Source organism: Neofelis nebulosa, chromosome 4, assembly GCF_028018385.1.
Source record: "Neofelis nebulosa isolate mNeoNeb1 chromosome 4, mNeoNeb1.pri, whole genome shotgun sequence".
In the NCBI taxonomy this organism is placed as follows: Eukaryota; Metazoa; Chordata; class Mammalia; order Carnivora; family Felidae; genus Neofelis; species Neofelis nebulosa.
This window is the reverse complement of record NC_080785.1, coordinates 3,818,164-3,843,149: the sequence shown is the minus strand read 5'-3', so window position 1 is coordinate 3,843,149 and position 24,986 is coordinate 3,818,164. Positions and strand designations below refer to the sequence as shown.

Below are 24,986 nucleotides of genomic sequence, written 5' to 3'. Positions count from 1 at the left end.
GTCTGATCCTCCGAGGCTGAGGATGTCGTGTGCAGCTAGCTATTGGTTGCTTTGTGCTGAGTGGCGGACTCTGTGGTTGTTGGAAAGCAGCTCTGAAAGCTAGGGAGTGTCTCAGATTGCAAGGACCCTGGTCAGCGTCGCGGGCAGTACACTGCTTCAGATCTGCCCGTGGGAGTCCCACTGACGTTCTGGAAGCCGCGAAGGGTAGACTTCCGACCTGTCACCGGCGGGGATGAACGCTTCCAGGCTGCCCGGCGTGAACAGATTCAAACAGTTTTGGAGGGTGAGTAAAAGGACACAAATCAACTTACAGGAAAAAAAAAAAAAAGGATTCAATTTCTTAAAAACCAAACAACACAAAACCTACCTTACTGTGGGAGAGGCGCCGTGAGATAGTTGCGTTATTTTCCAAAACTCCTGGGGAGAGGTTCAACTGTGCATGTCTGATGTCTTGCCAAACGTTTGGGATTTAATTTTAAGTAATCTGTAGCAGATGCAGTCAGCAGCCAGTGCAACTCTGGGTGTTTACTCAGAACACGACTTTTCTCGAAAAGGCAGCTTAGCATTTGAGCCACAGTATGATGGTTAATTATATTTACTGTCACTCAGCTATCATCCAGCATCTTCTGATCTTGGCCTCTGGGAACAGTGTTGGATGTGATGGCGACTAGATAGAGCCCTGAAAATAAGGTCTGTATGCGTTTTCTCTCAGACTGTGTCGTCTATCAGGAGCCCTGTGTGACCAGACAGAGAGAGGAAAATCTCATGCCCTGTAGCGCACTATTACAGCATTAGAAAGTACTGAGGCAGCGGTAATCACAAACCATTCAAACGTGTGATACACATTTGTAGACTATTACCGTAATCCTCTGCAATGAGAAGATCACCCCTGAGCCAGCCTGATAGTGGACGGCTTCTGGATTTTCAACTTTTGCCCCTTCTCGCAGAATGATAAAATATCTAGGGAAACCATTGCTTCTTTGCAGTTGTCAGGATCTGGATTCAGAGCAACAAGTAAAGAATTCTTTTCTGAATCGTTGCGTGAGATTCGGGGAGATGTGTGTTGATGTTGTACGCTGGTACCAAAGTTAAAACCCCTGAGTGTTTAGGACATAAAAAGGAACGAATGACCCTGAAGCTGATTGTCAGGGACTCCTTAAAATATGACGCAGAGCTGGTATAAATTTGTGGGTAAGTTTCCATCTTACGCTAACGTTACTTGATTTTTTTTTTTTTTTTGGTATGCTAGTGTTAGTACCCTGCTCGTTAGAAATTGCTTCATTAGATGAATAAATAACGGGCAGTTAGCACACCTAATGCATTTCTGACTATAGGTAAGCTGCTTTTCTTTCTGTATGATGCTCTACGTCATTGAAGAAGGGCCTGGGGTTATAGATGTGCTGTGTCAATTACTTAGTGAGTCATGCTCTCTCTTTATTTGAACTTGTAATGATCAGATAATGGGAGTTTGAAAAGACTGTGAGGAATTTTGAAATTACTTCTTAAGCAAAGCTTTACATTCGACTGGGTAGAACCAAAACAGTTTCTTCCCAAATTAAAGCATATGTGGAGCATGTAAATGGATATTTCATCTGAGTAAACAAAAGCGTATTTAAAACGCTTAAATGATGACACTCTAAGGAGCAGCATATGCAGCTTGCACAGCCCTGGGCCGAAGGTCTGACAACCAACCGTGTGGTTCCTGGGATTAGTCTCTTGATCCTGGGTCCTGGGCACAACTGCTTCTACTGCCCTCCCTTCACTTCCCGTCTATAAAGTGAGTGGTTCCCCCCCCAGCTCCAAGATTTAATCTGAGCATATGGAAAACAGAGGACTCTGTGCTCCAAAGGCACCAAATACCTGCCTAGATCTGTCTGAAGGAGTCTGATTAAATGTGTTGAGGCTCATAGCTTTTAGCTGTTAGAGGGCTCCCAGAATGCCTTATTGAAATGATACTCAGACCTGGCTTCCAGACTCTCCAGCGTTCTGAGTGACATCAGAGGTAATGGATCAGAGTCATATGTAGATATGTGGATGAACAGTAGGGTAATTTGTATTATCTCTTTCACAGACTAAGCTTCCGTCTAGCCACGAGCCTCCCCAGTGATCTAAATATTTGTTACATACGACACCCCAAAGCTCCAGATGAGCCCCTCAGCAAGCCGTGTGTGGAAAGGCATCCTCTGAGAGAGGAGGGTCTTTTGGATGTGTGGGGCCCACAGACCCCAAACTCACAGCACCGACACTGGCCCTGTTTGCTGGAAGGAGGCCTCAGGGCGATATAGAGAGACGCCCAGGATTTCACTGGCCAACAGCATAGTCCAGAAAAGGAAGCACATTCTAAATAATCCAAGGGATTCCTTAATTATTTAGGGGTGGGGAATTTAAATGGGTGATGTAATTACTCTGTAGTTTCAACTTTGAATTATTCATTACCTTTTTTATGGTGGTTTTATGCTAATCACTCCAGACTGTTGTTAATAAAACTTGTAAAAATCAGAGAGATTCAAAAGCAGTTTCCAAGTAAGGATTTAAAAGCCTCTTAATAGAGGAGTGGCTGTTGAGTCTCTCATCCAGGTGGCCAAAGTTATTCTGGGGGCTTGGTTACTTCCGAGTCTGTTCCTTCCCGGGGCCCATCTATGGCGCGTCTACAGCCAGGGCCAAGATGATGGGTATAGAGTTTCAAAATCTGGACATTGAAGCCTGGCATGAAATAAAACATTACCAAACCACGAATTCGTGCTCATCTAAAACAGCAGCAGTCTTCCCATGGTTTGGGTGGCTCCCATGTATTTATATTGTTTTGCTGGTAGCAAGTAGAAATAAGAGAGTTTTTTTTCCATGCAAACCCAGGACCAGTCCACCTGCAGAAGTCAGCAGAGTTTGGAATCAGTGCTTTAGATGGCTTTGCTCTTCAGACTGCATGCCTATAGTAGCCAAATGACTGATTTCAATCCAGCTACTGGATGCTGAGTGATGCCATTTGATTTAACAGATATTTGACAAGAGAAATTTATGTACTAGAAAGGCTGGTCCCAAGTTTCCCACAACCCAAACTTTTATTTAGGAATTTATTTAGGAATTAGGAATTTATTAGGAATTTATTTTAATTAGGAATTTAGGAATATTTAGGAATCACAAAACTCATGAAAGACGATGCGATGTAATAGAGCGATAAGCAAGATGCATGGTTTTGCCCAAAGTGGTCACTTGACTTCCCTTTGTCCTTTTCTTCTCACCTATAAAATTGGGGGGACGTGTGTAAGTCACAACAGCTTGATTCTCTATCCAGGTAGTATAATATAATCTCCCAGAAAGCTTTGTTTAAACTTTGTTTAAACTCCAGTCAAGTCAAAGTCGCAGTGGGTGGGGCCCACAATATCAATAAATGTTTCAAAAGCTCCCCAGGTTATTCTAGCAGACAGCCAGAATCAAAAACAATTATACCACCTGAAGGTCCTTTCCGGGCTCTAACATTCTGTGTACTACGATTCTAATGATTACTTCTCGCAGTATAGGCACTACATAGTTTATATCGTGGTTAGGGCGGTTCCTCTTCCTGTGCTGGTCATTTCAAGAGATGATGTTAAAGTGGGAGAACAAAGGATACAGAGGACTTACCCCCCAAAGTGGCTTTTCAAGGTAAGGGCTTTGAATAGCCTTGGTGTGGACAAATCATCCAATGGCCATCTACATTTTTAATTCCCTAATGAGGTATTTTTGGTCCCAAGAACAGTGAACTCCAGTTTCAAGGGCATAAAATTAGTGAAAATAATACTTACCCCCCAGATATAAGTTTGTTCATATTGCTGCTGAGGTCTAAGCAGGTGTCAGTGATACAGAGATCATAAGACACGATCCTTGCCTTAATTAGTCTACAGTCTAGTGGAACAAAAGAGAGCGCCTGTGTGGTGTGGGGTATTTAAATCTGCTGTTGGTTGGCCGTGCAGTTTTCCAGTCTGAAAAACTTTGCTGATGTATACAGAACTAGAAACAGGATCCTGCTGCTTTATCATTTCCACTTACAGGTGGTTTTTTTGTGGGTGAATATTTCATGATGCTTTCTGTGTTTCTTTGGGGCACAAAGATGTCTGAGCCACACACACACCTCCAGACCTATTCCCGCAGGTACTCTGATAGGACAGGGGGTCTATACTGATGCTCATCACACATGTCTGCATTTAGATATGCAAAGCTACATTTATGCATCTCCAAAAAAGAACAAAATACGGTGGGTTATTTCATAAGTAATGACACAAGCTGAGAACCAAATTAAAACCCTCACTAACCTTTGATTCTTTTTCTGAACCGTTCGAGGCAGCCTTCATTTTGTGATCCCACGTCTCTCCGTTCCAGGTTTGCCTCAATATCAAACCCTCAGCGTAGATTTCAGCAATGTAGACCCAATGCCCTGGGTATTTGGGTTCTTGTGGCCGCCTTGCCTCTCTGGAGTTGCGTGAACTCGGGCAAGTCCTTTCCTTTCCGTGAACCTTTGTCTCTTCTCTATGATGTGATGAGGCTAGACTGGATTTCTGTAGGTCTCCTCCGAATGCCCTGCGATTCTACCTGTTTTCTCCAGGTTCTTAGGAAGTAGGAATGGTCACCGTAAAGCTGTTGATGCCAAGAGGCAGGATGGCAGACAGGATGGCAGTTCCTTCTGTTCGAGGGATAATCGAGGGACCAGCCTTGATTACCCTAGTTCAGTAGAAAAGGCCTTGCATTGCAGACAGATCAGAATTTGAATTTGGATTCTTCCGCCACCTATCTGTATGCTGTTAGGCTGGTCTCAGCCTATCTGACACCCACCTTTCCTCCTCCGTAAGGTGAAGCTGCCCATACTGCCTTATAGTGTTTGGGGGTGCAGATGAAACTCGATGATGTCTACACTACAGCATCTGTGAACATACCAGCACATAGTAGGTGCACCGTTAGTGATGTGTGGGATTACCCCTCAGCGTTGAGGGAGGCTGAGTGCAGCACTTGGTAGGTGTTTGCATCTCCAGCTCAGGGTCTCTGCTTAGTGGGTCCCTAAGGTAGGAGTGGTCCCTTGGTTGCACGGGGCCTTTCCGAAGAAGGACAATACTGAATCTCAGACGCCCCCGATGGTAGAGCAAATGATGTCATCCCATAGGGTGACATCAGCCAGCTAGCCACCTGCCACCGTCCTCCCGGTGAGGCTGTCCTTGTATTTGACTCTCTCTGTGGTCTGACTTTCCATCTTCCTGTGTGTCCTTCCGCCCAAACCGGATCACCTGCTTTCGGCTCTCGGAGGGAAACAGAGAAACAAATCATAGTTCGTGTGAACAGTGATGTTTTTGTCTACGGTTCAAATAGCCAGTGACACTTGGCAGCCAGGCATTTTGACGCCAGGTGGACCTGGCCACACCTCTTTATTTGGCCTTGAATGCTGTCCCTTTGGAGAAAGTCTTGAGTTTCTTTTTAACCAACGCTCAAAAATTATTAATTTGGCTCTTTATTTCACGAACATTAAAAGCTGGAAGTTAGTAAATATTTTATGATCTTAAAGCTCAAATGCACATCGGATTGATACTGAGGGATAAAGAATTGAGGGCAGGGAAAAGGCCTCCTCTTTCCAGAATCGGCAAAATCGATGTAAAGTGGGCTTTCACTAACCTACCAAGGGTGTGACTAACATTGGCTAACGCAGGGTGATGGAACAGAGCTGTGGGACGCTGGCATTGCCCCGGGGAAGGTCTCCAGGTTCGCTAGAGGGTCATGCCTCTTCCCACCTTCCCCGGTGCCCCTGGCTGTTGTTCCCGGGGGGAGGTAAAAGGAGCTCAGAGTAGCACCGTCCATTCATCCAGTAATGTCAGGACTTCCAAGAAACATACAGCAGCTCTTTCTTCCCAAAAGGGGAGGGGTTCCTGGGCTGGAAAGTATTTTTGAAAGTCAGACGTCAGTTTTGGAATAAGCAGGCGAGTTTCTGCCTTGTATTTACTGCCGGCGTAGGAAGGGCTTAAGTATACATTTAGTTCATACCGTGTGATTTTTTTCAGCAGATACATTCAGGAACTCAAGCTGCACTGTTGGTTTTCTTTAAAGATTTTTTTCCCCCACCCCTAGTGAACCAGAACAGATTCTTTGGGTTTGCTATCGATTAAACAGATGGATAGACCTTTCTGATGGGCTAAAAGCACGGAACTAGGATAAATAGGGTTGATTTTTTTTTCCCAAAGGTCTAAAAAAGCACATGAATTCACCTCATGTGCTGGCAAGAGCTGTTCCTTCTTAAAGAAAAAGCATCGAGTAGGTTTTTCGTGGAATGGTCTTCCTACAAACTGTCCTCACCAACAAAATCTTGAAGAAGCCTGCATCACCTTGTGTTCGTGTAGGAACTGAGGAAGTTTCTATTATCAGTGATTCTAAAAGAAAATGTGCTGAATGTTTTATAAGGGGAAACATTCATATAGGAGATGTAAATTCTCAAATGATAACCAAAGAGCGACTGATAGGACTGTAGAGAAGCCCAGCGAACAAACTTGTGACCTGGGGATTCTGTTGGTGCTTCATTATTAGCAGAGTGATTTGCTAAGTGCAGATTCTGTGCTTTGATTGTTGATGCCATTTTCTGCAAATGTTGCCTGCCAAGGCACTGATTGGAGAAGTGAGTATGTGAAATACAAACATGCTTGTAAGATTTTTAAAACATTGCAGTTTCAACATGGTTATTGACATCTTAATGAAGAAAAGGTAGATAATTATCCATGCTAGCGAGTATGTAGAGAACCTCTTTCTCAGGCAGATGGACTTAAGGGTGACTTGAGTGGCTCTTTAATCACCCTATCTCATCTGCCTTATCTGTAAAATAGTGACAAGATTACTTATCCTGTAAGATTTTCTGAGAAATAAATGAATCACAAATGTAATGTGCAAGCAAAGGCCTTTCACTTTGTAACAAAGGCTGGTTTCTCTTTCCTTTTTCTGTGGGCACTAGCCCATAATTAATATTTAGCTACAGCATGTAGACTAAAGGTGTGTGTGCTAAGTAAATATCCGTTGGATGGAGGATGGATGGATGGATGGATGGATGGATGGATGGATTGAGGGTGGGTGGATGGATGGGTGGGTAGGTGAATTGATGGATGGATGGATGGATGGTTTATGGATGGGTGTGTGGGTGGATGGATAGGACGGGCGGATGAATGGGTGGATGGGTAGATGGATGGGTGGATGGGTGGATGAAGCTAGCTTAAATCCAGTTTACTATATACATTAAAATTTATGATTGAACATGAATCACTTGGGAATTCATCAAGTCTATTTACTTCAGCCTCATTGCTGATCTTAACGTTACCATAGTATCTGAAAACATCAAAAAAGGTTTCCTTTCCCCGGTTGTTTTTGTTCTTGCCTGGCCCTCTTTAGGAATATTTTTTTTTCTCTTTAGGAATATTAACATCGTTAGGTAGTTTGGCTATTAGCCATTATATATAGATGTGATATATGCATTGTTTGTTATTCACCTTTGAATTTAAGATAGCCCTTTGATTTAGGAAGCTGAATATTTCTGCTCTATAATTTATCAGTTAGGGAAAGAAGGCAGGGAAAAAAAAGCAAGTACTTAACCTAAGCCTTTTAGGGAACAGATGCTGGTAGATCTCTGTCCCTTAATGCTTGATTCTCTTCCTCCTGTCTTCAGCTGCAGCAATGCCGAGAGTAAGGTAAAGAGGACTTACAGGAGACTTTTAGATCAATTCCCCAACCATTTCTTGGCACCATTTCAGGCACTGTGTAAGCCCTCCAGGACAAATTTGGGTAGAGATATGAAGAAGGCCCTGGCTGAGCTTGTATTCAGCCTAGGAATTTAGCACAAGTAATCAGAGTACCATGTGCAAGGTGCCAGATGGGGAGAGGGATAAAGTGCCCTGGAAACATCGAAACAGGGCACCTGATGTTCTCTGGAAGGCAGGGGGCTTGGAGGAAGACTGCAAAGAGGAGAAACTTCAATTAGATGCTTAAAAATGAGTTTTCAGAAAATCCCCGTGTGGACCAAGCATATAAAATGGTGTGCTTCAAGACATCAAAACATGAAATTTTGTGGAGTCTTATGCAGACAAGGATATTGCACTCCAGGTAGTGAGGTAGGTGTCCGAGGTGGAGAATTGGAGGTAGGGTTTGGGGGTGCCTGGGATGGCCTGTGGCCAGGTGTATCCATGAGCGCAAGGAAGTTGGGAGCTATTGAGCTGAGGCACAGGAATTATTTCCAGTGGTAAACCTAGAAGTTCATGCATTTCCTGTTCGAAGTCCTCAGTAAATATGAACTCTTGGAGATAATTATTCCTGTAAATACATATACTTAGGTAAACAAACTGGAGGTTCTCAGGCATTTTTGCTTTGTGTTGCTGTGGAGGGGCTAACAGTATGCAGATGGGTTGCGGGAGCCCGTGAGCATGGCCATTTACTTGCAAATTTCAATACCAGATTGAAGATGTTGGAATGATTTTGCTATAAATTAAGCATACATTATACTTTCAGACTCTTTTCAGAGTCTCATACTGAGCATTACCTGTGTGTGCAGAGACATGTGCTGGAAATCTTGGGGGGCAATGGAAGAACCAGGAAGAAACAGCATCCATATGTTCATAAAGTAGATGTCCATGTTACATCCCAGTGTCTATGTATTTGTTTGATATTTTGCCCTCTTATCGTCTTCATGGAGAAGCAAGGGTTGGATATTTGTTGGAGTAAAATTGAAATAGAGGGGCTACATTTTGACTGAAGCCTTAAGTAGTGGGTAACATTTTAATAAACAGAAATTTGTTTGAGGGGATATGAGAAAACACGTGCATGTAGGGGCACAGACAAGACAGCGTAAGCCTTGGAGCAGTGTGGCCGGAACAGAGGCAGCGTGTTCCGTGTTGGCAAGAGGGCAAACAAGTTTGAAATGCAGGGTTGCGACCCGAGTCTGGGAGGTCTTAAACCCTGTGTTCTCACTGCTGGTCACACGCAGTTGCTGTCTCCCATCACGTGCAAGACAGTCCCCGTGGGGGAGAAATCCTCCACGACTGGAGAAACCAGGATCTGCAGAGGAAGAGAGAGCGAGATGTGTCACCAGACTAACAAGTTAAGTTCAAGCAGGAATACGAAAATTGGAGGAAAGCGACATGAGGTATTTCTGCCTGCTAGACAGGGTAGGACAAATACAGCATCCCAGGGTGCACCTGCTATGTATGTGAGCACCTCGGCAGTATAGATTGTCCTCAAGGGCCAAAGAGAAGCGTAAAGCTGAAGTCTTCCTGCCTCCCAACTGCAATGGATGTATCTACATGTAAAGTAGCAGCTTCTTTTCTGAAGGAAGACTGAGCCCAATTTGAGTTAACTCTGATCGAGTCTGAGGAAAAGGATTACCCACCAGGGAAGCTGCTTAGCCCCAGAGAAAAACTGCCTGTAGTCCCAAGATACTGCTCACCTTGATGAGATTGGATATTTTTTCTTAAATGTTTGTCATTGTGGAACTTAGAAATCCATCCCATGGCCAGGGGCTGCTAGTGCTGGGGTTGTTGGGAAAAAAAAACAGTATATCGTTTTCTCCTGATAAAGGCAACTTGTGTATAGTTGTAGGTACGAGGCGAAGAGACGTGGAAATGAGGGTGTCAGTACAGTACAAGCGGAGGGTGAAATAAAAGAGGAGATGATCAGAAAACTCAAGATTCAAAGATATGGATCATACGTATAGAATTCTAATTATCTCTTTGAACAGCTTTATTGACAGATAAATACAATACAGCAAACTACCCTTATTGATTGTTTTTAATTATTTGTTTTTGAGAGAGGGAGAGAGTGTGAGTGGGGGAGGGGCAGAAAGCCAGGGAGACAGAGGATCCGGAGCGGAGACCTGAGAGCAGAGACCCCACTGCAGAGCTCAAATTCACAAGCCGTGAGATCATGGCCTGAGCCGAAATCAAAAGTCAGATGCTTAAGCAACTGAGCCACCCAGGGGCCCCAGACCACCCATACTTAAAGTGTCCGATTTGATACGCTTTGGCAGATGTATACATCCAGAAACCAACCCCACAATCAAGATAGGGAGATAGGGAACACATCGTGGTCCCGAAAAGTTTCCTCGTGTCGCTCACTCTGGAGCCCTCCTGCGGAAACCAGAGATCTGCTTTAAGCCACCATGGTCTAGGGTGCATTTCCTAGAACTGTATACACAAGGAGTCCGTGAGTGTGCATTCTTTCATGATCAGGCATCTTTCCTTCGTCCTCTTAGTAGACATGTACTGCTATTAAATTATGGCTTTGTTTCCACTTCCCGAGTGAGGTATGTTGTATCTGTCTTGGAGGAGTGTCTGTTCAGATCTCTAGTCCATTTTATTACTGAGGGTTGGCTTTGTTTTCTTATTGTTGAATTCTGAGAGTTCTTTATATATTCTGGATACAAGTCCTTTGACTAATCTATGACTGGCCAATATTTGCTCCCAAATGGTAGCTTTTCTTTTCATTCCCTTTTGACAGAAGTTTCTCCTCCTGATGATATCCCATTTACCAGTTGGCCCTGTTAGGGATCTTGCTTTTGGCAACGTGTCTAATATAAGGTCACAAAGATTTTCTCCTATCTTTCTTCTAGAAGTCTTATAAGTTTAGGTTTTATGTTTAGACCTTACAGTCTATTTTCAGATGGTTTTTGTATATCATATGTAGTATGGATTAAATTTCTGTGTGTGTGTGTGTGTGGGTGGGTGGGTGTGTGTGTGGGTGTGGATATCTGAGGTTTCAACACCATTTGTTAAAACAACTACCCTTTCTCCACAAATATGGCTGTAATGTTAGCATCCTCAGGATAAATAACTTTCAGAATCACCTTTCTTTCATTTTAAAAAAGTTTATTCATTTATTTTGAGAGAGAGAGGGAGTGTGAGTGAGCAAGGGAGTGTGAGTGAGAGAGAGAGAGGATCCCAAGCAGGCTGTGAGCTGTCAGTGCAGAGCCTGACGTGGGGCTTGATCTCATGAACTGTGAGATCATGACCTGAGTCGAAAACAAGAGTCAGATGCTTAACCAACTGAGCCACCTAGGAGCCCCAAAATCACACTTTTGACATATGTGAGAAGTGTTCAGTAGCCCCATGAGCCAAACTGGGGGAGAATGGAGAAGCTACAGCCAGCTACCAGACCTTTGGTAAACAGCGCCAGACCACACGCTCGGACAGTTGTCCGGTGCCCCAAGTTTCACTCTTCACGCTGTGAACATGATGCCCGACTGGATTCCTTTTGGGCAAGCTGCGAGAAGACAAGAATAAATGTAAATGAAGCAGAGAAGTGACCACACTACGTTCACCCAGGTGCTGGGTAGTTACGGCTACGGTGATCTCCCTGCCCCTAATCACCGCAGTTCATTGCCCACCTTGCTGCTAGGTGATAGTTCTAAAAGTTAAATTCTATCAAGGCACTCCTTTTTACTTACTAGAAGCCTCCAAGTGGTCCTAGTTGTCTGGAATTCTAGAGGACACCAACATATCTCCGAGATTCCTGCTAGTTTTCACTAGGACCCTGTGCTGCAGTGTGGCTTCTCATCACTGCCTCCGTGGGCCAGGTTCTTTGGGTGGGACGTGTGGCCTTCCTGGTGTGGCTTCTTTCCTTGTGTGTTTGGCAACAGCACCTCACTTTTCAGGACCCTTCCTAGCATGATCAGCCCCTCCCTCCTGACTCTGAGACGCTAGCTCAGGTTCCATGTTGGTCACACCAGCCCCAGGAAGCTGGCCTTCCCTGTGGAGCTGTGATGGGGGCTCATCACCCTGAGATCCGCTATCGCCCATGTATGGTCTCGCTCAGAATGAGAAGTCACAGGTGCTCATGGAGTAAATGACCAAAAGCTAGTGATTTGTTGTGTTATTCATAGCCATCAGAATTTCTTGGAGGGCCTTATTTCTCTGTTGAGTGTTGGTTGTTTGAAGATGATTACCTTTGAGCTGTGGAGAGTATCACCTTGCCTGCTTTCCAGGAGCACCTGGGCTCCATGGCCATGAACCAGGTCCCCCAAGGACCTGGGACTTGGGTTAATCCGAAAACACTGCTTTCCTCTCACCTCTGCCCATCGGGAAGCCGCGGGATGGCATCACTCTGCCAAGATATGGCCAGACTGCTCTAAGGGGGGGTGCCCTGCCCCACTCCTACTGAATCTAGCCTTCCTTGTCATGAACCACTCCCCTTATTTAAAATTCACCTCATTCCTCATGTAGTCCTGCCCATTTCTACCTCCATGACTTTTTGCCTGGGAATTCCCTGAGAGTCCAGTAAAATCTGCTTTTTCCTCTTTCATCTTGGGAGAAGTAGGAAAATCCACAGGAATGGGCAAAAAACATGCATGTACCTTTCTGTGCCGTCTCTTCCCACCCCAGCCCCGGCTCCGTCTGGAATAGCAAGGGTAGCTGCAGTGGGGATGGCCAAAGAAACGCCTTCCTCCTCCTGACTGGTGCTCAGGTGGCTCCCCGCCCCCGTCAGAATGCCTCAGCAGCAGAGGACAGTCCTGAAGGTGTTCTTGTAAGCAAGAGGTAGCCCAGCAGGGGGCGGGGGGAATGAGTATCCCCTGAAATCCACCTGTTATTGTCTACTTCGGGCTCTGTGATATCATAACAAAGGACAGTTGGAGGTGGTACCTGCTGACCCAATTCAGCCAACTTTATCTATTGACAATGAGGTACTATAACGAAGCCCTTTTGACATATCAATGTGGCCATGCCAAGATGCCCATTTGTTCTGAATAAGAATCAATCGTGTTCAATTAATATAGATTATGTCACCACGCAGTTAATTTAGAGTGTCATTGCTTTGAGTTCATATCCCGACCTCACGGAGCCCGGTAACATTCACCTTGACGGCCACACCACTGGTATGGGAAGGGGCAGAGAACCTGGTCTGCCCTCCCCACCCCCCACCCCCCATCTCGGACCTAGAATTTCATCCCAGCAGAACGACACGTCCAGCGTATGGCCCCTTCCCCAGAAGCGCAAGAGGGATGAACCACTCTTTCGGAAGAGGTCATCGGCCGGAAGCAAAGCCATTTTGGGTGTTACAGATGGGCTCAGTGCTCCACTGATCCCGCCCACTACAGAGGGCTCAGAATGTGCACCAGACAGGACACCTGTAGGCGTTCCAACTTTTGCCCATCTGAGAGCATGGAGCCCCTGTGTGATACACGTCACACTTGCCTGTACATAACGCAGTAGCACCGTTTTGAGCTCTTTCCTGTCCTTATGCACAGGCATGGTGGTTTTGTGGCTTAATGTCATCTTTCACTGTTCTCTCTCACTTGGGCGGAGGGTGGGAGAGTGGGTACGTGGGTCCTCAGTGTAATTTTCACTTCTTATATTTAAAAATTACTCCAGCTGGCGGTAGAACAAAGATAATCCTCTATCCCGATGGTCACAGGGCTTACCGAGGTCATCTGTAGGTACGCAGGTGTCTGGTGTGTTCATGCATCAGTCAGGGATCTCCAGAGCAATAGCACTAGTAGGAGGTAGGTCCGTAGAGCGATGTAGTGTAAGGAATTGCATCGTCATCGCAGAGGCCTAAGATCTGATCGGCTGGTGAGCTGGCCAGCTGTGTCGTTCCAGTCTGAGGCGGAAAATGTGAGAACATGGCGGAACTGCCAGGCCAAAGGTTTGCAGGCTGGAGCCCCAGGAAGAGTTGATGTTTCCCTTCAAGTCCAAAGGCTGGAAAAGACCAGTGTCCCAGCTTGAAGCGGTCAGGCATGGGGAGTCCCCTCGTATTCGTGGGAGGATCACCATTTTTGTTCTATTCAGGCCTTCAGCTGATTGGGTGAGGCCCACCCACATCAGGGCAATCTGATTTACTCAGTTTATTGATTCCAATGTTAACGTCATCCAAAGACACCTTCACAGAAACATCCAGCGTAGTGTTTGGCCAGATATATCTGGGCACCTCCTAACACGGGTCAAGTTGATACATAAATTTGGCCATCAGCAGAAGATTACAAGGCTGTTTTCCTTTCCTTTGTTTTGTGACTTAACCGTCACCCTCCCGGCTCAGGAATGAGTCTTGGCATGAGACAGGGGCTGATGAGTGTGCAATGAGCTGGTAAGGCCCCATATTCCTTTTATTGTCCTGTCCCTCTGAATCCACAGCACCCTTCCCCGAGTCTCCTTGATAAAGCCCCTGATGAACACAACCTCGTTTTCTATTGGTCGTCATCATGATCCCCCCAAATCCTTGTCTCAGTTTTCTACCCACCTAGCCATTCATTGGTTTGTGGGCAAAACTCTTGTGGGATTTGCCCAAACGTGGGGAAGCCTGTCTGGGGACCCCAGCTGGTGTTCATCTGAAGTTTTTGGTGCTGCTGCGTCCTGAGTCAGGACCTCAACTCCCCTCCCCTCTTCCCTCCCTCCCCCACCAAAGTTTGGATCTTCCGCAGGAGCCATTGCTGGTTATTGTAGCCTTTTTAGCCCAAAAGACCATACTGGGATTAATTACCCTGGTGTCAGTGTCCTAGTCCACAAGTGCTACCGGAAAGATAGAAATGAAAATCTGTCGTTGTGTTAGGTGCCCACCCCCCTACCCCCCCGCCATACATTAATTCACTGGATCTTAACTATCCTGTTAACTAAGCGGGACTCATTTTTGTGATGAACAATTGATCTTGGACAAAGCTAACTGGTAGCTGAGTTCGACTTACCCATTTACTCCACTCATTTACACATCCAGTAGCTGCTTATGAAGAGTGCGGGTATGAGTCTCACGCTGTGTTAATGACAGAAAAATGAATCTGATGGCACCTCTGCCCACAGTGGCTTTTTTTGAGAGAGTCCCCTGACAGTGCAGAGCCCATGTGTCACACGGGACCCCCTGCAGTTTAGGGGACCGAGGGAGGTCCCCTCTGACACTGCACTCGACAGTCACCCGGCAGGGACTTTTCACGTGCTCTTACCCCTCTTACACTAGAGAGTCTGGTTTAGTCATTCTGGGGGTGTGGCCTGGGCTTTGGGACTTTTGAAGGTTCCCCAGGTGGTTGTGATGGGCAGCTGAGAATAAGAGCCACTGGAGAGGCTGGGCACCTGCGTCTTTAATAACCCCTTGAGCCACCGAGAAGAAGGTCTGAGCGCCTTTTGCGGATACGGATGATAAAGGTCAGTACGCAGAACTACTGAGGCCTTTCTGGGACATTGCTGTCTCAGAAAATTTCAAAACAGGTACAACCCAGTGATTTCCGTGTCAGGAGAACTCTTAAGAGAAAGACATTAGTTCTCATGAATTAGGCTGCAAGTATTGTATATTTTTTCTCCTGAGTTTTCTTTGGAGGAAATATGAGAGATTAAAAGAAAACCAAAGTGGTGCTTTTTTATTATTTTAGTTCCTGGGAAACAGTAGGTTGCAAAATGTGTCACCCGTGGAGCATTAATCCTGCCTTGTTGGCAGCTGTGGAGCTCTGTGTTAAAAAATGCTCTCCAGGGCACGTGTGGGGGGCTTAGTCGGTTGAGTGTCCAACTCTTGATTTCGGCTCTGGTCATGATCTTACCGTTTGTGGGTTCGAGCCCCGAGTCAGGTTCTGCACTGACCACGTGGGACCTGCTTGGGATTCTCTGTCTTCCTCTCTCTCTGCCCCTACCCACCCTCAAAATAAATTAATAAACTTAAAAAAAAAACGGTTTTTTTTTTTTTTTTTTTTTTTTTTTTTTTTTTTAATGCTATCCAAGGAAGCAAAACTGCCTAATCTCCTTTGGATGGTCCTCAGTATAAAATATTTGCAACAGTCTCTTCAGAATTGGCTTCCATTTTCTAAAAAAAAAAAAAAAAAAAAAAAGTGTGACTTCCCCTTCCCTCAACAAAGGGCATCCCCTCTGACATCAATGAAGGACACAACACTTAGGGAGCAGCCCCCCAGCTCCAGCTGGGTGCTCCAAAGTGTCTGATGTGTCATAATCAGCAGGAGAAGGAACAACTTCAGCTGTGGTTACAGATAATGGGGAAAGGATTTTCATTTTTAAAATGGATTTTTCCAGGTGCTCAAAGTTAGTGGAAGGCTGGTCTAGGCTCATGCCTACCTGAAACAGCAGTGCAGCTAGGACCTCGTCCACACTTACACTCTGACAACCCTCCAAGCTCCCATCCGGGATGCTCGTGAACCAGAAGGCATTGGAAGAGCAGGTTGACATGGGGACCATCGCAGCTGGCTTCATGCGATGGCTGTTAATCATCCCTGTCCTCTCGAGACTGTGTGCAGACAGATCAACAGCTAAGGGTGACTTTGGAATAGTGATTAGTAAATCCACATGCTGTGATCCTGCTGAACAGGGAAAGTATAAACTATGTAATTGGAACTGCATACACTTGAAAAGAGCTTTTTTTGAGTTTAACTAATTAATTTTGGTTTTTGAGAGAAGGACAGAGAGAGAATTCCAAGCAGGCTCCAAGGTGTCAGCACAGAGCCCAACATGGGCTTGAACCCATGAACCGTGAGATCATGACCTGAGCTGAAATCAAGAGTCCGATGCCTTAACTGACTGAGCCACCCAGGTGCCCCTCAGTAAGGATTTTTGTTTTTTGTGTTTTTTTTCTTTTTTTTTTAAATTTTTTAATTTAAAAAAGTTTTTTTAAAACTTTTGTTCATATTTTGAGAGACAGAGAATGCGTGGGGGAGGGACGGAGACAGAGGGAGACCCCGAATCCGAAGAAGGCTCCAGGCTCTAAGCTGTCAGCACAGAGCCCGACGCGGGGCTCGAACTCATAGACCGTGAGATCATGACCTGAGCTGAAGTCGGACGCTTAAGTGACTGAGCCACCCAGGCGCCCCTTTATTTTTTTTTAAGTTTATTTATTTTTGAGAGAGAGAGAGAGAGAGGGAGGGAGGGAGGTGGGGGGAGGGGCAGAGAGAGAGGGAGACAGAATCTGAAGCAGCTCCAGGCTCTGAGCTGACCTCAGAGAGCCCGATGCGGGGCTCAAACTCACAACTGTGAAATCATGACCTGAGCTGAAGCCGGTCACTTAACCAACTCAGCCCCAGGGCACTCCGAAAAGAGCTTTTAAAATAAGAACAAATCTAAATTCATGTCCCAGCACCACCTCTTAACTTTGAGGCTAAAGCTCTTGACTTAAATTTCCTGATCTGTTTTTGTTTCAATACCTGTAATAGCCCTCACATCACAGAGTTGCGGTGCACGTTGAGGCAAGCCGTATCACACGGCTGCTAGAGACCTTTTTTGTCTTTAATTGTCACCTTGACCTTCACTGTAGTTAGCATTGCCTGAACCTGGAGGCCAGGACTAGATCCGCTGGCCCAGTTTGGGGGGTTTAAATACACTAATGGCTTGGAGATCCTAAAGCACCAGGCGTGTTGTGCATGCATTTTGCAGACCCCCACCGTGCCCCATGGGTGCCCCCGGCCCCTGGGGTGGTGCCGCTGCCCTGGAGAGTTTGCATTCAGTGTGGACAGCATCACCACCCACAGAGTTGTTGGAGCAGAGAGAACCAGAACGGACGCTGGGCTGAAGCCCTGTGGTTCTGGGTCATGCACTTGGAAGCGGCCAAGAGAGCAGGTGGCAAATGTCCTCTCCGCACGCACAAAGGTGAGCGGTGACCGGGACGCGGCGTCCGTGGGCATCCCCTCATCATGCCGCACACCTTAGGCTAAGTCATGTTCTGTGTCAGTTACATGTCAGTAATGCGGGGAAATGGTGTTTTGATAACGTAGTGCTGTGGGGCCATCGGGGAAAGAAATCACGACAGCCAAGTCTTTTCGTGAGCACGTTCACGTATTTCCGTGGAAGTGCAAGCATTTTCACTGAGTTCCCATCAGCCTCCACTCGCTGCCCACTCCCTGCCTCCCCCCGTCGAGCCTGAGTCACCCCCTGGGTGGGTCTCTCCCCCGGGGAGAGGGCTTGTCCCCCGGGACCTGGTCAGTCTCCGTATGGACTCTTATGATGCCCCCACACCCATGCCCCTGCCCCCGACTGGAACCCCCTCGAAAGCAGATGATAGGTCTCATTCTATCCCTGTGTCCCAGAGTTTAGCTCAGCACCTGGGCTACATTTAGGCTTTCGATTTATCCACAGATATCAACTAATACGCGCACATGCCCAGCACACACGTACACACAGAGCACAATTATTTTTTTCCTGCTGTGGACACAGGTCGTGGTTTTTACTTTAGCCGCACATCGTGGAGCTTAGGGATAAGGGTATTAATGTCACACAAGCCTGGGCTGAAGTTCTGATTTTCCCGTTCACTAGCTGATGGCCCTGACTGAATTACTTAAGTTTTTTTCTCCAGAAAATAGCAGTAATAATAATTATAACCTTAATAGTTCATTCACAGGAGAGTTATTAAAAGCATTAGATTTGGAAATGAGGTAAGGTTAGCTCATGCACAGTATGGTACATTTGCAGGTAGCATTCAGGGCGTGGGATTTTGCTGTTTTAATATTAGGTAGTGGAATATGGACATAATTGTTAGGAAAAATGAGGCCCCAAATGCCGTCACTGAAGGAGCAGTTTCCTCCACACACCGTGGGCAGGACCAGCATCCAGAATTGAGGCCGTGTTAAGGTGGGCCTGGCCCTCAGAGGTCATTCCTTGCCTTCCTGGCCCCCGGTCAGAAGCTGGTCAGGACGTGTGGACTGGGCTCTATGGAACAGTCACATTGCTGTCCCTGTCCCGGGCATTTGCAAAGACCACACGGGGGGGACGAGGAGTTACAAGGACAGATGAAGTCAGGTGAGGAACAGAACTGATGGGTTCAAGGACGTCCAAGCACCGTGCGTGGGTGTGGGTGCGGGAGGGCAGAGCAGGGCCAGTGGGAAAGAGCGGGGATTGAGCGTGCTCAGAAACAACGTGGCACCAGGGGCACCCTGGGGGCTCAGTCGGTTAAGCCTCTGACTTCGGGTCGGGTCATGATCTCGCGGTTTGTGAGTTTGAGCCCCACGTCGGGCTCTGTGCTGACAGCTCGGAGCTGGAGCCTGCTTTGGATTCTGTGTCTCCCTCTCTCTCTGCCCCTCCGCGAATTGTGTGCACGCGCGCTCTCTCTCTCTCTCTCTCTCTCTCTCTCTCTCTCTCTCTCTCTCTCTCAAAAATAAATAACAAACATTGAAAAAAGCACAACGTGGCACTGGGCATGGGCCACTGGCCTCTGATCGTGGGGGCAGGGAGGCCAGTCTGCTCAGGCTGCCACCCCCCACCTGTGACCGCGTGGACCCGTTCTGCCTTCTCAGTCAGCTGCCCTGCACTCTCCTGTATTTAAGGGAACAGAGGCCGTGGTAACTACCATGGCGGGGTCTCAGGAGTGGCGCGGTGGATAGTGGATGGCAAGGCCTGATGGGATAGAAGGCTCCAGACACTGCTGCTGTCGTTGTGAGTTAGCTTGTGTTGTTGGAACTGCTGGTGTGTTCAGGGGACATGTTCCTTGCCCTTCTGGAGCCTGGATAGCCCAGAACGAGCCCTGGAAGGATGTTCATTTCATGTAATGACCCCGTGTCTTCTTTAACTGTGCATCTGGGGCTCCCTCTGTGTGCATTTACCTGTCTCATCAGCCCACAGGGTGTGTCTGACATCCGGGAACAGCGGTGACATGATCAGAGTCAGGCATGGGAGTCTTGGGCGTCTTCACCCTCTACAGCCCAGTCTGTGGATAAAATGCCCCTGGAAGGTTAAATGCAGAGGTCTTTAATTGGGTAAAGACACATTATCCAGCAACAAATTGCTTCCACGGTGCGTGCGTCTCCTTGACGGGACTTGTGGGAAAGAGGCGTGTTTCTCACTCGAAATCCTTGCTTGTTGGCAAGGAATGGGGGGCATTTCAACCTTGCCCAGAGTGACACGGAGAAGGATTGATTGCTCAGTGACCTCCGGGTGCTTTAATGTAAGGAGAGTTCATTCTCACCATTAGCCTCCCTTCCCTGGTGTGAACATATGACAAACCCCGATGAGTCTTGTTTGAAGGGACGCTGCTCAGACGTGGGGGCACTGATTTCTGTGGACAGACGGAAACCACATGGCTGTTGACACCCCGTGGCAGGTCATTGTCAAGGTTAAGTGGGGGGGAAAGTGTGTTTCTTTTCTGTGACGTGATTGATTTTGTAGGAGAGCTTGGTGTGGAAGCAGCAGCGAGCCAGGACTCTACTTTTCCTTCCGCTGCTGACTGGCTGGTGACCTTGTGCCTCTGCGTGTACGTGTGTGCACAGGCATGCGTATGTGTGCATGTGGGTACATGTGCTTCTGTACAATTTTTTTTTTTTTTAATTTTTTTTTTTTCAACATTTTTTATTTTTATTTTTGGGACAGAGAGAGACAGAGCATGAACGGGGGAGGGGCAGAGAGAGAGGGAGACACAGAATCGGAAACAGGCTCCAGGCTCCGAGCCATCAGCCCAGAGCCTGACGCGGGGCTCGAACTCACGGACCGCGAGATCGTGACCTGGCTGAAGTCGGACGCTTAACCGACTGCGCCACCCAGGCGCCCCTTCTGTACAATTTTTTTAAACATTTATTTATTTTTGAGCAAGAGACACAGCATGAGCAGGGGAGGCGCAGAGAGAGAGGGAGACACAGAATCCGAAGCAGGCTCCAGGCTCCGAGCTGTCAGCACAGAGCCTGACATGGGGCTCGAACTCATGAACTGTGAGTGAGATCATGACCTGAGCCAAAGTTGGGCACTGAACCAACTCAGCCGCCCAGGCGCCCCGTTAACTGAGCTTTTTATCTTGACGTGACTGTAGGTTCGCATGCACTCGTAGGAAATAATCCAGAAAGATCTCCTGTGCTCCTCAGCCACTTTCCCCCAGTGGGACCATCTTGCAGAACCACAGCATGATGCCACCAGCAGGACGTTGACAGTGATGCTGACGTGACACAGGACATTGCCATCCCTAAAAGGAGGGCTCCTGTTACTTTTGTAGCCACACCCACTCCCTCCGCACCCTTCCTGCGCCCCACACCCACTAATCTGTTCTCGGCTCCTATCTGTCTTTGATTTCAAGAATGTCATATAAATGGGACCACACTTTACGTATGTAAGTAACCTTTTGGGATTGGCCTTCTGCACTCAGCACATTTCTCTGGAGAGTGTTCGTATATACCCACGTGGTTCCGTGTCAAAAGACTCCAGAGTCTCTGAAATCCTAGAGTCAGGGTCCAAGGACGTCGGAGCCGTAGGGGACCCCTTGTGGACTATCGGAGGCTCAGAGGTCTTGCGTCACGGAGAGATTCCTTACAGCCGAGTCCCGACCTCTTCTATTTTGCCAAAACCGGAAGCAGAAGAAGAGGCGTAAAGATGCCCCGTGATTGCTACCCCCACAGGGTACCTCCAACCTTCATGGTCACCAGAGCCACCGTGGTCTCTGTGCACAGCGTGCAGGAGCCGGGGATGCTGTCACCTGGACATCCTGGGCCTTAACAGCTTACAACGTGATCTTTTAACATACGTTAGAAACTTTCCAAATTGTGTGAAGTGATGTGACCAAGTTAATTGAGCTCTTCGAGTTCAGCTCTGGTCCTCACATGCTCCGCGGCCCCGCCGGTCCCTCCGAACAATAATAGGTTTCATAGAGTGAACTATTCTTCCAGTTCATTCTGGTGCATCCGTGTGTCAGAAACCACTGAGGTACCCCGGCAAAGTGCACCTGATAGGGTCTCACTTTGGAGTGATGGGAAGGTTTTGGCGACAGATCCGGGTGGCGGTCGTGCAGCATTGTGAATGTACTGAGACTGAATCATTCCCTGTAAAGCGGGTAGTTTTGTGATCTGTGAAATCCACTTGTATAGATTATTCTCCTAAACGTATATGACGTCCCTTCGGAGAAGCTCCCAGTCTTGTCCGAGACGTGGGGCGTGGATAGAGCGTTCTTGAATGCATCCAAGCAGGAGCTCAGAGGAGCCTTCCCTTAGGAGGGAAAACAGGCCCAGAGATACTCCTCTCGACGTCTGCTCCTTGAAATGGCCTATAATTAGACACTCTGAGAAGGGAGTTTTGTATACTCAGACTGGAAGAATTTTATGGGGGAAACATCACCGTGAAAATGTGAAGTACGTTGTTGGCAGAGCAACATTAACACACCCACGTGGTGCACATGTCGAGCTCCAGTGACTGGCGCTTTCAGATCCGGGGCCTAATCAGGCAGCCCCGGGGAATCATTGCGACTGTGAAAACCTAATCATGCGCATTTCCTGGCATCCTGAATTTGCAAGTGTAATGTCATTTGTTTCTATGTAGTAAGAGGGTACAGCATTTGGAGGATGTGGATTTTTTATAGCATATTTATCAATTTGCATGATTTTGAAAAAACAATGTGTAACAGTAACACCAAATGTACACAAATGTCTCCTTTATGTCAATGCCGCTGAATCGGACCAGTTTCCCTGCTTGATTCTCTATAGCCTTTTCACAGTTAGATCCAGACACATGAGGATAAAAAGGCATGATCTCCTAGTGCTGGCTTGCTGCATTTATGCTCCGGAGAGCAGAACCCCAAAGCTCTGGATCACAGCCCTTGGATTCTGTAGTTGATCAGATGCGGCAGGAGCAAAGAAGACTTTCCCTCTAACTGCAAGACAAGTTTGTTTTCAAACAAACCAAGAGGCGTGTATAGAGTTAAGACCCAGAATAGAACTTCTGGAACAAACTCTTATTTTATTTATTTTCTTATTAAAAAAATTTTTTTTTTTTAATTTTTTTTTTCAACATTTATTTATTTTTGGGACAGAGAGAGACAGAGCATGAACGGGGGAGGGGCAGAGAGAGAGGGAGACACAGAATTGGAAACAGGCTCCAGGCTCTGAGCCATCAGCCCAGAGCCTGACGCGGGGCTCGAACTCACGGACTGCGAGATCGTGACCTGGCTGAAGTCGGACGCCCAACCGACTGTGCCACCCAGGCGCCCCTAAAAAATTTTTTTTAATGTTTATTTATTTTTGAGAGAGAGAGAGACAGACAGACAGAATGCGAGTGGGGGAGGAGCAGAGAGAGAGGAAAACACAGAATCCGAAGCAGGCTCCAGGCTCTGAGCTGTCAGCACGGAGCCCGATGCGGGGCTCGAACCTGCAAACTGCGAGATCAAGACCTGAGCCAAAGTCAGACGCTTAAGTGAGCCACCCAGGGGCCCGCAAAACTCTCATTTTATAAATGAAGAAACAGAACCCAGAGAATCTTTCTCTGAATAGGAAATTGTGGAGAAAATATACTTTCGTAAAGTAGTATCTATTTTTAAGAACATTTGTGTTCCTGGTTTTTACATGTAATTTAATTCTTCTAATTACAAATTATTTTTATTCTTTTTTTTAAAGTTTATTTATTTTGAGAGAGAGAGCACACAAACAGAGACGGGTCAGAGAGAGAGAGGAGCAGAGACAAAGGGAGACGGAGAATCCCCAGCAGGCTCCACACTGTCAGCTCAGAGCCCGACGCGGGGCTTGAACCCACAAACCGTGAGATCATGACCTGAGCTGAAATCAAGAGTCGGACGCTTAACTGACTGAACCACCCAGGTGCCCCACGAATTATTTTTGTTTTTTATTACAGGAGCATGACAGAAAGCAGGCATTGGCAATCATTCGTTACTTAAGAGAAAAATCATCAACCTCCAGAAGTTCATTACGAACACATCAAACAAAGCCACCGTTTTTGGCAGCTACTTGGAGAGAAAAGAGGCTCTCAGTATATGTGGTCTCAGAATATTAAAAACTTTTAATGCTGGAGCACCTCATGGCATTTGCAGGGATCCAGAAACGGGGGCAGAAAACTTATTATTTAGGTAAGAGGTGGCTGGAGAAAGTGAATCATTTTCCTGGACAACAATAGAGCTGAACTCTGCTCACTACAATTGCCAGCCTCACTGCATTTTTTCCCCCTGTCCATTATTTGAAAAGCCCCAGATAAGGAAAGATACCCAGGGCTTTGCTGTGTCCAGATAGCCCCGGCTGATTCACCCATTCTGGAACGTGCAATGTGCTATTTATCACTACTCTCCTTGTATTCTACTCTGCCCAACATAATAAATATTAAGCAAGTGCTGTGTACTTACATAATTTGCAGAATTGATCGGCTGACTTAAAAGCTTGATTCCTCAACAACAGAAAATGGAGCGCTTTGTGCAGAGGTTAAACGCACAGTTTAATTGGCAATTGTGCATTAGAAACCTATTGTAAAATGATCACAGTTTGAGGGGATGCTCCAGATAGCACAGTCAGGGAAATAAGTCTTCGTTTTTGGCCATTAAAAAAAAAAATTAGGTCTTGGAATTGAAGTGAAAACATGGGGCCGCCTCAGACTGGGTAACCATCTCTCAGAAGGTGATGTTGTTCCTCCTACACTCTACCTCCTAACTCAGAATTTAGAACATGCTAGTTATGCAGGTGTTAAAGATTCTTTCCTTGTCTAAATAATTTGACCACATCTCACCAACTGTCACATCTCAGAGAGATGCACACAACACATATACAATCTTCGATGTGCTGGGTATTTACCATTTAAATGAAAGGAGGGGCGCCTGGGGGGCTCAGTTGGTTAAGCGTCCAACTTCGGCTCGGGTCATGATCTCGCGGTTCATGGGTTCAAGCCCTGCGTCAGGATCTGTGCTGACAGCTCGGAGCCAGGAGCCTGCTTTGGATCTGTGTTTCCCTCTCGCTCTCTGCCCCTCCCCCACTCACACTCTGTCTACCCTTTCTCTCAAAAATAAATAAACATTAAAAAAAAAATAAATGAAAGGAAATAAATAGAAATCTAGGGAAGTCTGATGAAGTTCATTTGGACTGAGGAAGAGTGTTTTGCAACAGTGATTTCCCAAAACTATTTAAGAGCATGCCTAGCAGGAAATCACACCGCTTGTCACATTCCTTCCCTTGGAAAGTAAAGGAAGCGTCCGCCTTGGGTTCAAGTGCAGACAGGGATGGGGAGGGCAGTGAGAAGAGGTGGGGGATAACCTGGTCCCCAGAGAGAGCTGTTACATCTTGCAGATGTGCCCCATCTCACGCAGAAGTTGTCCCAGTAGTATGTGTGCTCGTCTCTCCCGGTCTTGCCCACCAGAAC

At 46.7% G+C, this 24,986-nt stretch overlaps 1 protein-coding gene across 4 annotated transcripts in view; it reads left to right on the top strand.

Annotated features, from left to right (window-relative positions):
* Positions 1-24,986, top strand: part of DPP6 (dipeptidyl peptidase like 6) — a 953,748-nt gene that overhangs the window by 353,843 nt on the left and 574,919 nt on the right. Inside the window, exon 1 of one of the 4 annotated variants that reach the window (XM_058723703.1) lies at positions 155-283. The exons of the other annotated variants lie outside the window; for them this stretch is intronic. Within the exon in view, the coding sequence (XP_058579686.1) occupies positions 233-283 (51 nt within the window). The 5' untranslated portion in view covers positions 155-232. Of the gene's footprint in view, positions 1-154; positions 284-24,986 lie in introns of those variants that run through there. 4 annotated transcript variants of the gene reach the window in all.